Source organism: Bidens hawaiensis, unplaced genomic scaffold, assembly GCF_021521415.1.
Source record: "Bidens hawaiensis isolate Kalapana, Puna unplaced genomic scaffold, B.hawaiensis_p1.1 tig00052942_1, whole genome shotgun sequence".
Lineage (NCBI taxonomy): Eukaryota > Viridiplantae > Streptophyta > Magnoliopsida > Asterales > Asteraceae > Bidens > Bidens hawaiensis.
Window position 1 is genome coordinate 11,881 of NW_027506236.1, and position 16,061 is coordinate 27,941.

The 16,061-nt window shown below is 38.7% G+C and overlaps 1 protein-coding gene across 1 annotated transcript; it reads left to right on the plus strand.

Moving 5' to 3' along the window:
- Positions 1 to 841: 841 nt before the first annotated feature.
- On the plus strand, positions 842 to 2,500 carry LOC143617181 (uncharacterized). Its single transcript, XM_077089820.1, has one exon. It carries the CDS (start codon positions 842 to 844, stop codon positions 2,498 to 2,500), a length of 1,659 nt encoding a protein of 552 aa, XP_076945935.1.
- Positions 2,501 to 16,061: the final 13,561 nt, after the last annotated feature.

Here is a 16,061-nt window from a genome sequence, read left to right on the forward strand (position 1 = left end):
TTTTATAAACAATGGTGCCGATTATTTGAAGTTTACTTATTATTCAAGTATTCAAAGTTTTACATATTATTTTATTATTCAAATATTACTAGTGTAATTAAATTATTATAAAAAATAAAAGATACCGGGCCACTCATTTTAATCATCACGAACTTAGAATACCCGCCCAAAATTGATTTTAGAAATCAATTTTGGGTTGTCCCCGTTTTGGGACTGCCTTTTGAATACTTTATCTCATTTAGGATGTGAATGTGTATTACATGATTGTTCATTTAAGAAAGATTCGGTTGTCATTTTCCTTTTGCTCCTCGGGTATATATATATATATATATATATATATATATATATATATATATATATACTTGGGAGCTAAGGGGAAATGCTGCCGAATTTTTCTTAAACAAACAATCGTGTAATACATATTCATATATGAGATAAAGTATTCAAAAGGTGGGTTTAGCAGCCTACCCTTGTAAATACTCAATCGGCCGTCCAAACAATCTTCTAATATTTTCCCGTAGCCTGAAACCCTAAATTATGTTTCAGTTGTATGATCATGTCCGCCGATAAAAATTAGATTACCAATCCAAGCATTAGATCAACTGAGTATCAGCAAGGACTCCAGTCTTTTATCGAGATGTGCAAAAACCAAGTTGATAGCAGAGGCTATGTAAGATGTGTGTGTGCAAAATGTCAGAATTCTGTAGTAATACCTTACAAAAGTATGAAAGGTCATATGCGTGCATATGGCTTTTGTCGGACGTACACTGAGTGGATCTATCATGGCGAAAGTTTAATTCCTCCAGTTATGATTGTAGACGAGATTACGCCGACTAACGATATGGCCGACGTTATCGAAGACGTTATGAATGAGCGTAGGGAAGAGGATACCAACGTTGATGATAGGGACTCGGGTTCAGACAGTAGCGATGTCCGTGATGATTTTGAAGAGTTGTTAAAGGAAGCCCAGTCAGAATTATATCCTGGTTGTACCAAGTTTTCTTCCCTCGACTTTTTAGCAAAGCTTATGCATATAAAGGTGAAAAACAAATGGACTAATAGTTCACTTGATGAGCTCTTCGAGCTGTTGCAATCTTCATATCTAGAAGGCAACAAGATTCCCGCTTCGCATTATGACGCGAAAAAGACATTAAAGAAGATTGGTATGGGGTATGAGTCGATAGATGTGTGCAAAAATGATTGTGCTTTCTTCTGGGCAGAACACCAATCGTTGCAGAATTGTCCTGTTTGTAACAAGAGTCGGTGGGTTGATACAAAAACAAAGGGCAAAAAGATACCTCACAAGGTGTTACAATACTTTCCTTTGACCCCTAGACTAAGACGTTTGTATTGTTCGAGGCACACAGCAAAAGAAATGATATGGCAAAGTACCGGACGATTAGAAGATGGTATGATGCGTCATCCTGTCGATGGATCTTCATGGAAAGAATTTGATAGAAAGTACCTTAATTTCTCTAGGGAACACCGAAATGTTCGCCTAGGGCTTGCAGCTGACGGTTTCAATCCGTTTGGTAATATGTCTTTGGCTCATAGCACGTGGCCAGTTGTACTCACCACATACAATTTGCCTCCATGGCCATGCATGAAAGAGTCCTCATTCATGTTATCCTTGCTAATTCCTGGCCCTAAATCACCCGGAAAGGACATGGATGTTTTCCTTAAGCCCTTGGTGTGTGAGCTTAAGCATTTGTGGCAAGAAGGCGTACTTACTAAAGACGCGACGACAAACACATTCTTCACAACGAAGGCGGTGCTATTATGGACCATAAACGACTTTCCAGCTCGTAGTAGTCTATCTGGTTGGAGTGGGCAGGGCTACAAGGCATGCCCGACTTGTAATGAAGACACTCCTTCAATGCATGTAACAAATAAAGTCGTATATGTCGGTCACCGCCGATTCTTACATGCTAACCATGCGTGGAGAAAAAGTTTGGACTTTAACGGCGAGCCTGAGACAAGATCCCCTCCGAAACAATTTAGTGCTGCTGACATAGAAGATCAACTCAGTCGTCTACTCTATCGTGTACCGGGCAAGCATCCTGATTTTGGAGGTGTTAAGAGAAAGCGAGAGGATTTCGAGTTGAACTGGAACAAACGAAGCATATTTTTTGAACTTGAGTATTGGTCCTCTCTCCAGCTGAAGCACAACTTAGATGTAATGCATATCGAAAAAAATGTGTGCGATAGTTTACTGGGTACTCTTCTAATGAACGATAAAACCAGAGACATGGCAAATGCACGAGTCGACTTGAAAAATCTAAATATTCGAAAAACACAATGGTTGGAACGAAAGGGTAACAAGTTTTATAGGCCCCACCCAAAATACTCATTAAAGGTCGGGGATCGAAAGCTTTTCTGTCAATTTATAAAAGATGTTATACTGCCGGATGGGTTTGGATCTAATATCAGCAAGAGAGTCACAGATAACAACTCTAACATTACTGGGTTGAAATCTCATGATTGTCATATTCTCATGTAACGCTTGTTACCGATTGGTGTTCGAGGGTTTTTGACCAAAGATATTTATACGACTATAGTAGACCTTTGCACGTTCTTTAAGCAGCTTTGCTCAAGAACACTATTGGTAGATGATATGAAGAAAGCAAAGAAAGCCATTCTTTTGACATTGTGCAAGTTAGAGTTGATATATCCTCCAGCGTTTTTTGACATTATGGTTCATTTAGTTTTGCATTTACCAGATGAAGCACTTCGTGGAGGTCCAGTCTGTATGAGATGGATGTATCCATTTGAAAGGTATATGAAAAAACTAAAACATTATGTCAGAAACAAGGCAAGGCCAAAAGGTTCTATAGTTGAAGGTTATGTTGCTGAAGAGGCTTTATCATTTTGTTCGATGTATCTTCGAGATGTTCAAACTCGGTTCAATCGCCCCGACAGAAACGAAGATGCCGTTGTCGAAAAAACTAAGTTGTGGGTGTTTAAGTCTAAATGTCGCCCGGCTAGTGCAAAGAAGATCAAATATCTTACTATCAACGAGAAGCTCAATTTCGAATGGTTTGTCCTCGATAGCTGATGCTAGACTGTCGCTATCTAGTCAAAAACAATTAAATCAAGGTCCTAATCACCTAAGCAAGCTAGGGTAAGTAGGGTGTCGAACCACGAGGAGTATGTGGTCAGTGTAAAGTGTAAACGATTCCTAACATTATGAAGTAATTCAATTAAAGTGATGATCACACTAGCAAACAGTTTGGTTTTATAATAGCTAAACAAATAATCAAAGATTCAATCAATCAACAAAGCAAATCACACCCGGGAATCCAAGTACGTAACCTAACAGCAAACTCATGCAACTTAACAGACAAACTATCTTGTGTCAACTACAGACTGACTAACCGGTTAAACCTTAGGCATCCACGCTCGCTAACACACGGCAATGGTTATCAAACGGTCCCTGCCAGTATGACTCAACTAAGGGCAAACGTATGCTTTCTTGCAATTAACAAGTCAAAACAATCCTACAAGCAATTATCATAGCAACTAGCACACTAATCGTTCCGATCGAAATAAACCTAAACTGACGTTGTGCACAATAATACTAGACATCAATACTAATAGATTAACATCAAAGATAATTAAAATCTATTCGTTTTTAATACATGAGAAAAACTGAAATGTACAATACTCTACATCCCGGGTATGACTCGAAGGAACTAGTCGCGCATCGGCATCTCTCGGGCCTCGGTTATGATCTGGTAGGCCATGTATGATGCTTATAGGTGATTGGAAGTGATGGGGACTCTCTCTTCTTCTCTGAAAATCGCCTCGAACGTGAAGAATGCCGTCTAGATTCGTCAAAACGTAATATAAAAACAAACCCTAACTTTCACGATTCTGGGGACCATCGCGTAGCGCGATGGTCCTCTCTCCTGGTCCATCGCGCTACGCGATGGACCAAAGTCAACACAGTCATTTACAACGCGATGCCCCGCCTTCAACACCCATCGCGCTACGCGATGGGTCACTTCAATCAGCAAGTTCACATGATTGCCTCGGTAAGCGTGCTGGACATCCCTGGTATTCATTCCATGCTCGTACAGGTCCAAATTAAGCGCGTTAAATACCTGTGACCTGAAACACAATAAACATGTATGAAGTACCATAGTTCCTAAACTAAACGAGTAAAACAAGTAAGTTAACACACATAAATATGTACAAATAAACCGAACATCACATCCCCACACTTATCTTTTGCTTGCCCTCAAGAAAAACTCTAAAGTAAACATTAACCGCAATCATAGGCAACCAATTATCACCATTAATACTAGCAAGGTTTAAGGTCATACCCAGTTTCCCAGACTGACACTTTCTAAATTGACAACCCACAAATAAAGTTAATGCTACCATAAAACTATAGAATCGCCCAGACAAGTGTACTTTGTTTCCGGTTAGAGCATACATGTTCACACCCCTCACACTATCAACACTTCTCTCGGTTTAATATCTGGACTGATAAAAGATGTGCCAGTATATGTCTCTGCCCTCAAATACCTAATATGAGTTACAACTTAATATGCTTGCAAGTCAGTCTTATCTCCACCCATTAACCACCGGTTGCATAAAGACTCGGACTAAGGTTTTGCTGAGGCTTAGGTTTGGTTCCGGATTAGGCTTATTTAGTGGCAACCCAGTTAAACAAACCAATGTACAGAATCACAAATACAAACAAACTAGATACAAACTCAACTGCTATTAACAACTGAAATACTGAAATGATAACTTCTTTTTGTTTTTTTGCTGATTTTTCAATTTTTTTTAACAATAATAACTGAAATGACTGATAATTACAATTCAGAACTTGACAACTTTACAACTCGTATAACTAAATACAACTCGATAACGAACTGGATTTCATCACACGGGTAAAGATAATAAAGGCCAAGGCTGAAATGGTGTGTAATGTTCAGTTTAACAAACGAAAAAAGAATATGGTCCAAACGGGCTCCTAGGGGATAATGTTAGGTAAGGAATTTATTTAGTGAGGAAAATATGTACGGAATGGGCTTTCTAAAGTCCTAATCTCCATATAGGTGGTGGTATTAAGATCTCGAAAAGCATGTGGCAAGCAAGTTCTAATTCTGTAAAACATACCGGTTTCCCTCAATAAATGACAAGACATGTTTTATATCTATTATATAATATGTGTATTAAGTATAGGGGCTAATCTCACAATATGTCTGGAAATATGGGCTGCCGATATGAAATATGTATACCCGTCCCCTTGACTCGTTATCCCGGCCTAAACGATTCCATTTTCAACTTCTCATTTTAAAAAAATTTGTCGGGAAAACTATCGAAAAGCTGAAAAACCAACCATGACCAAAAACTTCTAACTTGGCATTAATAGCAATAAGTGACAGTTAATAACTTAAGTTTCTGAATACTGTTCGAGGTACTATCGGGCTAAAATTTTTTAATTTTCCTCCATCCCCACACTTGAAGTTGACATTGTCCTCAATGTTAAAATAATAAAACAATTAATAAACATTTAGGGACGGGGTTGAACTGACAGTTTAACTACTTAAAAACTCGGGGAACAAATGTGATGGGTTTACGCAAATTCTACAATTACATTTCTAAAAAACTAAAAGAAAATATAAAAAAAAGCAAAACAGTTTATGAAACTGAAATCACCTGATAATAATGACAATGCAATGCTAAACTCGGCCCACAACTCTCACATACTCGTGACACACGTCTTCACAACTGATCAATACTGACTAACCACATCTGCACAAATCTCGAGACATGTATAAGCATCCACTCACAAGTATACATACTTAGGTCTTTTGAGAGTTAATATTATTATATTATAAAAATCATTACCGAGCCGAGTTAGTCAGTTCCATAAAAATTTGTGTTAATTAATTAAAAATAAGAAAAGACCTAACTCACTTTCGTAGGAATCACAGTTGCATTTAGCGTACGCAACAAGCCCTTTAAACCCCCCCGGTAGCCCGGGTGGACGAGTGAGGTCTCGTGAGGGTTTATAGTGAACACACCCACAAAGTTCCAAAAGAAACGCAAACAAATATACAAATATACAGATCAAATACAACAGACAAGGTGGGAGGGTTGTTATATATAAATATTATTATATTATTATTACTTATTTATTTTAAATATTTTTTTTTTCGTTTATTTTAGAGATCCGTGGACCCATCGCGAAGTGCGATGGGTCAGGTAAGCACATGTCGCGCTACGTGACCCAATTAATTCAAATTAGGGTTTGGACCCCATCGTGTAGCGCGATGGGTTGGTCTTGGCGTCATCGCGCTACGCGATGACGTCAGATGTCTGGGAAGTCCCAGCCACTATCGCGTAGCGCGATGGTGAGCTGTCCAGGGCCATTGCGTAGCGCGATGGTCCTCAGTGAACAGAAAGTTTTTGCCGATTTGGGGTCGGGTATTTTTCGACCTAGTCACTTTTCGACATCCCGACAACACCCTGAACATGTTTCCGAAGTCGGAATTTGCAATACTTACCTGGAAAGCCGTGAAATTAACCAATTACTTACCGAACCTCCAAGACGCACACTGCATCAAAAGCCTCCCCACACTTGAGATATGCTGCACAGAACTCTAGACCAAAGTCAAACAACGACTCAACGAAAAGAAAATAAAATGGAACACACTTACAAACCCCGGGTTGCCTCCCGGTCAGCGCTGAATTGCGTGTCTACAGCTCGACAATGCCTCGAATGCTTCATGTCACACCCCGACCAAAGGCGGCGGAACATGCCGAGATGTAACGATTGTCCATAAGCACATGACACTAATTAAAGTGACAGTATTTAATAAACTCATTTCATTTCACAACATCGAAAATATCACATAACAATTATCCATAAAATAACCATAAACAAGATATCACAAAATATGACAAATTTGATATTGTTCATTTTTACTAATATCCTAAGGTCTTTGATGTCGTTTTCTTCACAATCATAAATCAACCAAGATGCAAACCTGCAACATTTCATAAAATAAAGTTTGTCAACACAAAGGTTGGTGAGCAATTCATAAGTTTAATCATATTAGTATATAATAAAGATAGCCACAAAACTTGCATACGAAACGATAAATAAAAGTGGTAATTTGGATAAATAGATATCGCTAAACACATTAGCGACACCTAGCTATAAGGGGATGCCAAATAGTCTAGGATTTTATAGTTATCGTTAATTGCATTACGTTAACGACACCTTGCTATAAGGGGATGCCAAATAGTCTAGGATTTTATAGTTCCACCAACCAAAAGCGATAAACACATATGCATATAAGCATAGAACACCAAATCGAGCAATTATTTAGGTAAAGTATACAACTACGTTTGTGGTTTAAGATTCAAATATAAAGCATTTTGTTGAATAAGTATGAAATGTCACCCCCAAAATAAAAGATGGAAAATGGGGTATGAAGTACTCACCTTCAAGTAGTAAACTTGAAAGATGATAATTTGGAGATTTGTCAGAACGACGAGTTTAACGCACAATGCCTAAAAAGAAAAGAAGTCTTGAATTTAGAAAGGTTGTCTTGAAGGTCTTTAAACAAAATAAATGTTGAGAATGTAAATAATTAAAGTTCATGGTTTAAAATGTAACTATTTAAGAATTTATAATAATAACCTTTAAAAATGTAAGTTTGCTCGAAACCGGGTTAAAGTATCTAACCTTAATATTTACTCAACCTATGTTAAGTAATAAGGTGGGTAAAATGCAAGAATGCAAATCCCTTTGGAATAAAGATACTAAAACGGTTTTTTTTATCGAGTGCTCGGGTTGTCGGTTCGAGTCTTGATGATTGGTCAAACCCAAAGTCAACTTTCCAAAATATTGAATGTTATGAGATAACTCAATAAAATTTAATAAGACTTAACCAAGTATGTAGTTCCATTGTTTTAGAACTAACAACGCACGTTAAGTGAGTGTTCGGTTTTGTCGGTCCAAACTTTGTTATGAGATCAAGTTGGATCCAACATTTCCAAGTACTTAAGAAAATATTCAAAAATCAGTTTGTAACTATTTTTAAAGAAATATACAAGTCTTGATGGCTAAAAAAAACACACTTGTGTGTCTTAAGCGAGTAAGAATCGGTTTGGTTTCCACATGTCCAACCACTAAAGAACTTGTATAATAATGCACAAATAAAAAAATTACTATAAGTTTTACAACCAAAAGTTAACAATAAAGTCTTTAAACAAAAGTTCGGTTTTCGGTTCGGATCGTGTTTCGGGTTAAGACCGAGGTAAGATTCTACAAACCCATAACCATAGAATTTGTAAAAATGATTTTAGAAACTTAGATCTAACAATAAGCATGTTTAAACAATTATTTAACAAAACTAGTAACAAAGTTCGGTTTACGGTTTAGAGCTATTTACGGTTAAACCGAAGCATAGACTCTTAAAAACCCATAACCATGGAACTTGTAAACATGACCAACAAACTAAAATAAGCAAGATTAATATGTATGAACAATTTATATAGATGTATATATATCAAGGACACGAAGTCCTCCATGAAGCCTTGCCTTATGAGGTCCGAAACCTCACCGACCGGAATCAGAGAAGTAACTACCAAAGGTAAACAAGGGGTGTATATTATATATATGTTGCACAACCATAAACAAGTATTAATAAGGCTACATAAACTAATTAAGATGAAAGACTAAAAACCTTCAAGAACACTTAAGAAGATAACCTTGAATCTTTGATGTTTGTGAGAGTTTTTTTTTGGGAGTTGTAGCAAAGGAAAATGACGAGGAAAGGTGGTGTATATATAGGGTAATGTTGGGGGTCAAATATGGGTGTGAGACACAAGAGTTTTCATGCAAAATGGATCAAGACAAAAACACAAAACAACAAAAAAATAAATAAATAAATAAAAATAAAAATAAAGGTAGGATGTTTTCAAGACCCAACAAGTGTGAAACAATATTGTAACATAAATCCATCATTTTGATTATAACATAAGCTTCGGTTTACAAATCGGGTCGGTTTACATAATAAACAAATACAAAAACGAATACAAACAAGACCCGAAATTGACGAATGTCACACTTCAAGTAGCTTCATAAATCGGTGAGGTCACCATAGAACCTCACCGATTTCTTTCCTCTCCTCCCTTTCATTGCTGTCGGTTTCTCTCCATCTTTCGTTTTAACGCCTCTCATTCCAACCTTTCTTCTCACTGCTACCCTTCAGGTTGTTTCTGTCAGTTACAAAACATCCCTATCTTGTATGATTTGTGCACGATGGTACGCACTTGTCAACAAGAGGGTTAGTAGCATTTTCAAACAATAATAACCGCTTAACACGGTTCCCACACTTAATGCCCAAAAATCCCTCAGCACAATCAATTACTGCATGTGTTGTGGCAAGGAACGGCCTGCACAGTATGACTTCATATTGTTTAATATTACCCTTAGCATAATCAAGTACCAGGAAGTTAACTGGGTAGCTAAAATCATCCAATTGAACCATTACATTAGTGACCATGCCTCGGGGGTGTGTATGAGTTTGATTCGCCAACACCACGGTGGTGTTTACACTCTCTAACGGGCCAATCTCATACTGATCATATAAACTGCCGGGCATGACACTAACACATGCTCCAAGATTTAGAAGTGCCCGATCAGTTTTGAAATCTCCAATTTAAATTGATAAAAGTGGCACTCCCGGGTCTTGGAGTTTACTTGAGGTGGTATTATCCTCCATCTCCTCATCATCCGTGTTGGTCAATTCAAAATTTAAACATTTTTCACAAATGCAATTTTCACAAAAAGTTGATTCATTAGAGTTCGATTTCAATTCATTTTGAGAAATTGTTTCCTTTTGACCAACACATTCATTATCATCATTAACATCATTCACCACCGCCTCTACAAACTGCGGTGGTGACTCAACTTCAACACAAGTAATTTCAAAATGAGGTACAAGACTTACCGCGTTGATGTGGACACTGTTACTCTTCTTCGAGCTTGAGCTGGCATGTTGCGGGTTTACTGTGGTATCGCTTGGTAGCTGACCCGCGTTCTTCTGAAATCTCGCCACGTTTGCTGCGAGCTGACCAATCTGCTTTGACATCGCTTCTGCTGACTTGTCTCTCAACTCGAACTGTCTCTGCGTTTCCTTCTGATTATCAGTCACGAGCTTCAACAACGCATCGAGTTTTGAATGAATTGACTCGTCTGAATTTCCTGAACTACCCTTCTATTGGTCTTGATTCTGATTACCCGACGAACTGTTACCCCGGTAACCGTCTCTGTTATACCCCCGACTGTTATACTGACTGTTCGAACCACCCTGTCGGTAGCTGCTCTGCTGTCAGTTCTGACTGGACCCCTGAAAGTTCGGGTTCGACGCGTTCCCGTATTTGAAATTCGGGTGATTCTTTAGGCCCGAGTGATAAGTGTTCGAATTGAAACCTTGGCCCTTGGACTCCCCGTACGCGTAACTGACTTCCTCTTCATCGGTATACTCGTCATCATCAAACCCGGGGCAATCTTCAACCTTATGCCCCAATCCACCACAATCTGAACAAACCGGGAATTTCACCCCGACTTTACCAACCTCCTTCTTTTTCTCTTTCCGATAACCCGTGAGTTCCCGTTCCAACTCTGCAATTCTGTCTAACTTGATCGAAGCTGATTTAACTGTTCGGGTGACCCCGACTTTTCGTCTTCGTTCAGCTGCTGCTTCTGACTTGGAATCCTCACACATAAACTCAAGGAAATCCCAATCATCCTCTTATGGTTGGTTCAATAACATTCCATTACATGACGATTTCAAATACTTTCGGTCCTCGTAAGTCAACCCGTCAACGAAACATTTCATTAACTCCCACAACTCAATCTGGTGGTGCGGGTATTTCCTGATCATCTCCTTATAACGAATAAATGCCTCATGAAATAACTCACCCGGTGACTGTGCAAAATGTCGAATCTCCATCCGGGCTTCATTAGTCTTCGACTGCGAATAATACTCGTTAAGGAAAACCTGCTGCATCTCCGCCCAGCTCTCAATACTGTGCATCGGTAGCGAGTTGAACCAGTGTTTTGCTTTGTCTTTTAATGAAAACTGGAACAACCACAACCGAACCTCATCTTGATCATAAGTACCATCACCAATAGACCCGCAAATAGCTGAAAAATCTGACAAGTGTGAATACGGGTCTTTTAATCCCAGTCCGTCAAAATGGGAAACTATGTTGATGTAGGACGAACGAGATTTAAATGTCGGTTGTCCCTGAACACGTACCTGAGGGACAATCGGTGATGCACCATCTGAAATAGCCGGTCTGAACCGACTGTTAACACCCTGAACCGAAGGCCTATAATTCCTTTGTCTGGCCCTTGGTTCCTCAAAACCTCCCCGATTAACCTGAATCGGCTGTCTCTGTTCCTCCCGATATCTTCCTTTACCACCTCGATCAAGATTCCTGTTCCTCCACCTGTTACCTCTCACCCTAACTAGTTCCTCAACCTCATCAACCTCTTCAACACGCAAACTCGCATTTTCATTTCTCGGGCCAAATTCCTCATCATCTCCCTCTTCTTCGTCTTCAGTGTGAATACTGACATGGTCAAAATCTTGAATAACCGGCTGTCGGTGACGAGGGGTATTGTTCGGGGCTGATGGCCCAGGTCTGTCATGGTTTCGGTTTCAGTTTTTGGAGTGTTGAGCTGAATTTTGGGGTTGTTGATTAGTGTGTATTGGTGGTGGTAGGTCATTATTTGGTGGGTTTTGATTATTCGGTGGGTTTGGTTCGGGTTGGAAAACATTAATTTCGGGTGGTGGGTCTTGGTTTTGGTTTTGGTTCTGGTTCTGACCTTCCATATCTGGCTGTCTGATCTGAGCTCGGTTCTGCCGAGCTAACCGTTCGATTTTTGGCTCGTAAATCAGTGGAGACCGTCTCCCTGAATAGCAGGTGTGCATAAACCTGCTACCTGCACAAATAACACACCCCACGTAAAATGGGAAAATAAAACTAAACTAAAATTAAAAACAAAAACTAAATTAAACTAAGAAATCAATTAACACAAAACACTAAGCGCACTAACTCCCTGGCAACGGCGCCATTTTGATGCTAGACTGTCGCTATCTAGTCAAAAACAATAATCAAGGTCCTAATCACCTAAGCAAGCTAGGGTAAGTAGAGTGTCGAACCACGAGGAGTATGTGGTCAGTGTAAAGTGTAAACGATTCCTAACATTGTGAAGTAATTCAATTAAAGTGCTGATCACACTAGCAAACAATTTGGTTTTATAATAGCTAAACAAATAATCAAAGATTCAATCAATCAACAAAGCAAATCACACCCGGGAATCCAAGTACGTAACCTAACAGTAAACTCATGCAACTTAACAGATAAACTATCTTATGTCAACTACAGAATGACTAACCGGTTAAACCTTAGGCATCCACGCTCGCTAACACACGACACTGGTTATCAAACGGTCCCTGCCAGTGTGACTCAACTAAGGGCAAACGTATGCTTTCTTGCAATTAACAAGTCAAAACAATCCTACAAGCAATTATCATAGCAACTGGCACACTAATCGTTCCGATCGAAATAAAACTAAACTGACGTTGTGCACAATAATACTAGACATCAATACTCATAGATTAATATCAAAGATAGTTACAATCAATTTGTTCTTAATACATGAGAAAAACTGAAAGGTACAATACTCTACATCCCGGGTATGACTCGAAGGAACTAGTCGCGCATCGGCATCTCTCGGGCCTCGGTTATGATCTGGTAGGCCATGTATGATGCTTAGAGGTGATTGGAAGTGATGGGGACTCTCTCTTCTGCTCTGAAAATCGCCTCGAAGGTGAAGAATGCCGTTCGTCAAAACGTAATATAAAAACAAACCCTAACTTTCATGATTCTGGGGACCATCGCGTAGCGCGTGGTCTTCTCTCCTGGTCCATCGCGCTACGCGATGGACCAAAGTCAACACAGTCATTTATACGCGATGCCCCACCTTCAACACCCATCGCGCTACGCGATGGGTCACTTCAATAAGCAAGTTCACATGATTGCCTCGGTAAGCGTGCTGGACATCCCGGGTCTTCATTCCATGCTCGTACAGGTCCAAATTAAGCGTGTTAAGTACCTGTGACCTGAAACACAATAAACATGTATGAAGTACCATAGTTCTTAAACTAAACGAGTAAAACGAGTAAGTTAACACACATAAATATGTACAAATAAACCAAACATCAATAGCTGTCAAGAAGTTAGGGACTATATGAAGTAAGTGCTCATCTCTTTAACTCTTTATAATCTGTTAAGTATTTTCTCTTTCCTTATTGGGTTGTCAAGAAGTTAGGGACTACATTCAAGAACCTTGTCGAGGAAACCAAAATAATAACTACCGATGGGTTGTCTAGAATGTTAATCATCGAAAAATTTGGGATCTACCTACATTAAATGATGGCCGCGTTGAAAATGCTCAAAATGTTGACAATGACTTAGTAGAAGATTTTGACGTTGTTCATAACAATTCGTCATCTAATTGTTTACTTTCCATTGACTTTACTCAATACTTGTTAAACACGTCTTCTCATGTCACTGTGGGTGAGAAGTCAAGTGAAGTTAATCTGCCAACGGTTACTGCTAGTACATTGTCTGATGACGAGAGTGATAATGATGAGGATGATTTTAAGTACAACACGGAGGGATTGGAGGCAGACACTGAAGAATCCAAGGGAGAGTTTGATTAAAATAATAGTTGTAATTTGTATTTGTATGTGGTTATAAGAAAATTTTGTATTTTTATATAGCAATAGAAAACTTGAATCGTATTATATATTTGTATTGCATATCTTATAACTTTTCAGATCATGGCGGACGTCATGCCTCGAGGACATGGCGGCGATGGTGCCAAGGATCCGCCACCTCCAGGTGGTTTTCGACGAGGTGTTCACAAGGAGGATGGTAAGGGTTACTATAATTTATTTATTTACTATATTTTATTCATTTATTATAAATAGATATATTGTTATAAATATATATGTTGTGACTAATAAATTTTAATTTTATCTGTAGCATTACCTGCTCGACGTAAGGGACGAGGTCCTGCCAAAAATAAGAAATTGGCAGCTGCATACAAGAAAAATGGGGGGCCTTTGTCTCTCATATTTGACAGGAGTGCTACATTCATTCCGATTGGTGAGGTTGCCGACATGTTTATTCGCGAGATACATGGGGAGGAACATCGCCTTTGACAAGGAAAGTTGGGCGAATGTGTCTGAAGCGGAGAAAAATGCTTTGTTCGAGCATCTTGTTGTTAGTGATTTGTTAATTTGAATATTCTTCATTTAATTATTTGTCGTTTACTTAATTAACTAGTTTCTTTTAATTGCTTCCTAGCGATACTTCAATTTACAAGAGATAGAGCAAGATCCACAAAAAAATCTGTTAAAGGGTGGCATTGACTTTGTGATTTCAAAGCGATATAGAGATCGAAAAAGCAAAGCAAAAAGCCATTATAAGGCTGTGGGTGGAAAGACTAATATAGACTTAACAAAGAGCAAACCCCCCACAGAGATGAGTGAAGAAAACTGGAAGAAATCTGTCGACCTTTCCCAGATCATGTCACATGAAAACCGGTCGTCTGTCAACACGGCAAACCGACAAAAGCAGCAATACACAAACCGGGGGGGGGGGGGGACGGCATCCTATATCAGCTATGGCTACAAAAATTTAATGATTTGTATTTTTACACACATACAAAAATTATATATATATATATATATATATTTATTGTTTGCATATTAATATTTAATGTTATACAGCACCTGAACGAGCTCCAAGTTTTAGAGAAAGCTCATTGTCGACGTGATGACACTTTTGATAGTGAGGTGACGGAGCGTCAATATGTATATATTTATTAAAGTATATTTTTCACATATATTTATTAAAGTATATTTTTCAATTATATTAATCATCTTTTGTGTTGTTGTAAAATATAGAATGAATTAAAGAAAGAGATCGAGGAGCAAACTGAGCCTAATAGCGAAGGCGAATTTGAAGAAACTGATGAGCCGATTTCAAATGCGGTCGGAATATTTGAAACGGTGTTGGGTCGTCGACGCGGGTGTACGAGAGGTATCGGGCCTAAACCTTCTATAGCCGCATCTTCGAGTGTCGCGAATCAATGTGATAAGGAGCCGACACCACAGACATTCTTTACACCGGTAAAAATATATATATATTTTTAATATTGGTAATTTGATTTTTGGTAATTTTGACCCATACATGTTAGTAATTAATTATTCTTTTTTACTTATAGGCTCAACTAGATCGAATTTTTAGCGACCCGGAGTTTCTAGCTCGTATGTTAGAACATAATGCCTCGGCTTCATCGAACAAGGTATCAAGGAATCATGATGATCTATTCGACCAAGACGACATGGATGAGGAAGAGTGAGAGTATTTTGGACGATGTTTTATTTAGACGATTGTAATGTTTAATACGGTTGTTTTCGTGTTTTATCTTAACTACTTAGACGATGTTTTATGTTTATGATATATGCGTATGAAATTTTTTGGATTTGTGTTGTTTTGAAAATCTGAAAATTATCATGAAATGCAGGAAAACGAATTAGGAAAGGAACCGAAAATAGAGCAGTGCTGGACCGCATGCCTGCTACTATTAGCGGCGACATATGTCGCCGCTAAAACCTTACTTATTAGCGACGAAAGAGTATTAGCGGCGACTGGCACTTATCAGCGGCGACATGTGACTATTAGCGACAAAAATTATCAGCGGCAACTTATTAGCGGCGACATGTCGTCGCCAATACTATAGCGGCGATTTTTACTACTATTAGTGGCGACATATGTCGCCGCTAATACGCAGTTTTCTTGTAGTGATACGACAAAAGGTTGATCTGCTATATGAGATAACAGATCGAGGAACTCATAGGAATCTAACACATACAACAAAAAGTGGACTACATCAACATCCACACACTCTCACAAAAAGTGGATCTGATATAGCAGATCCT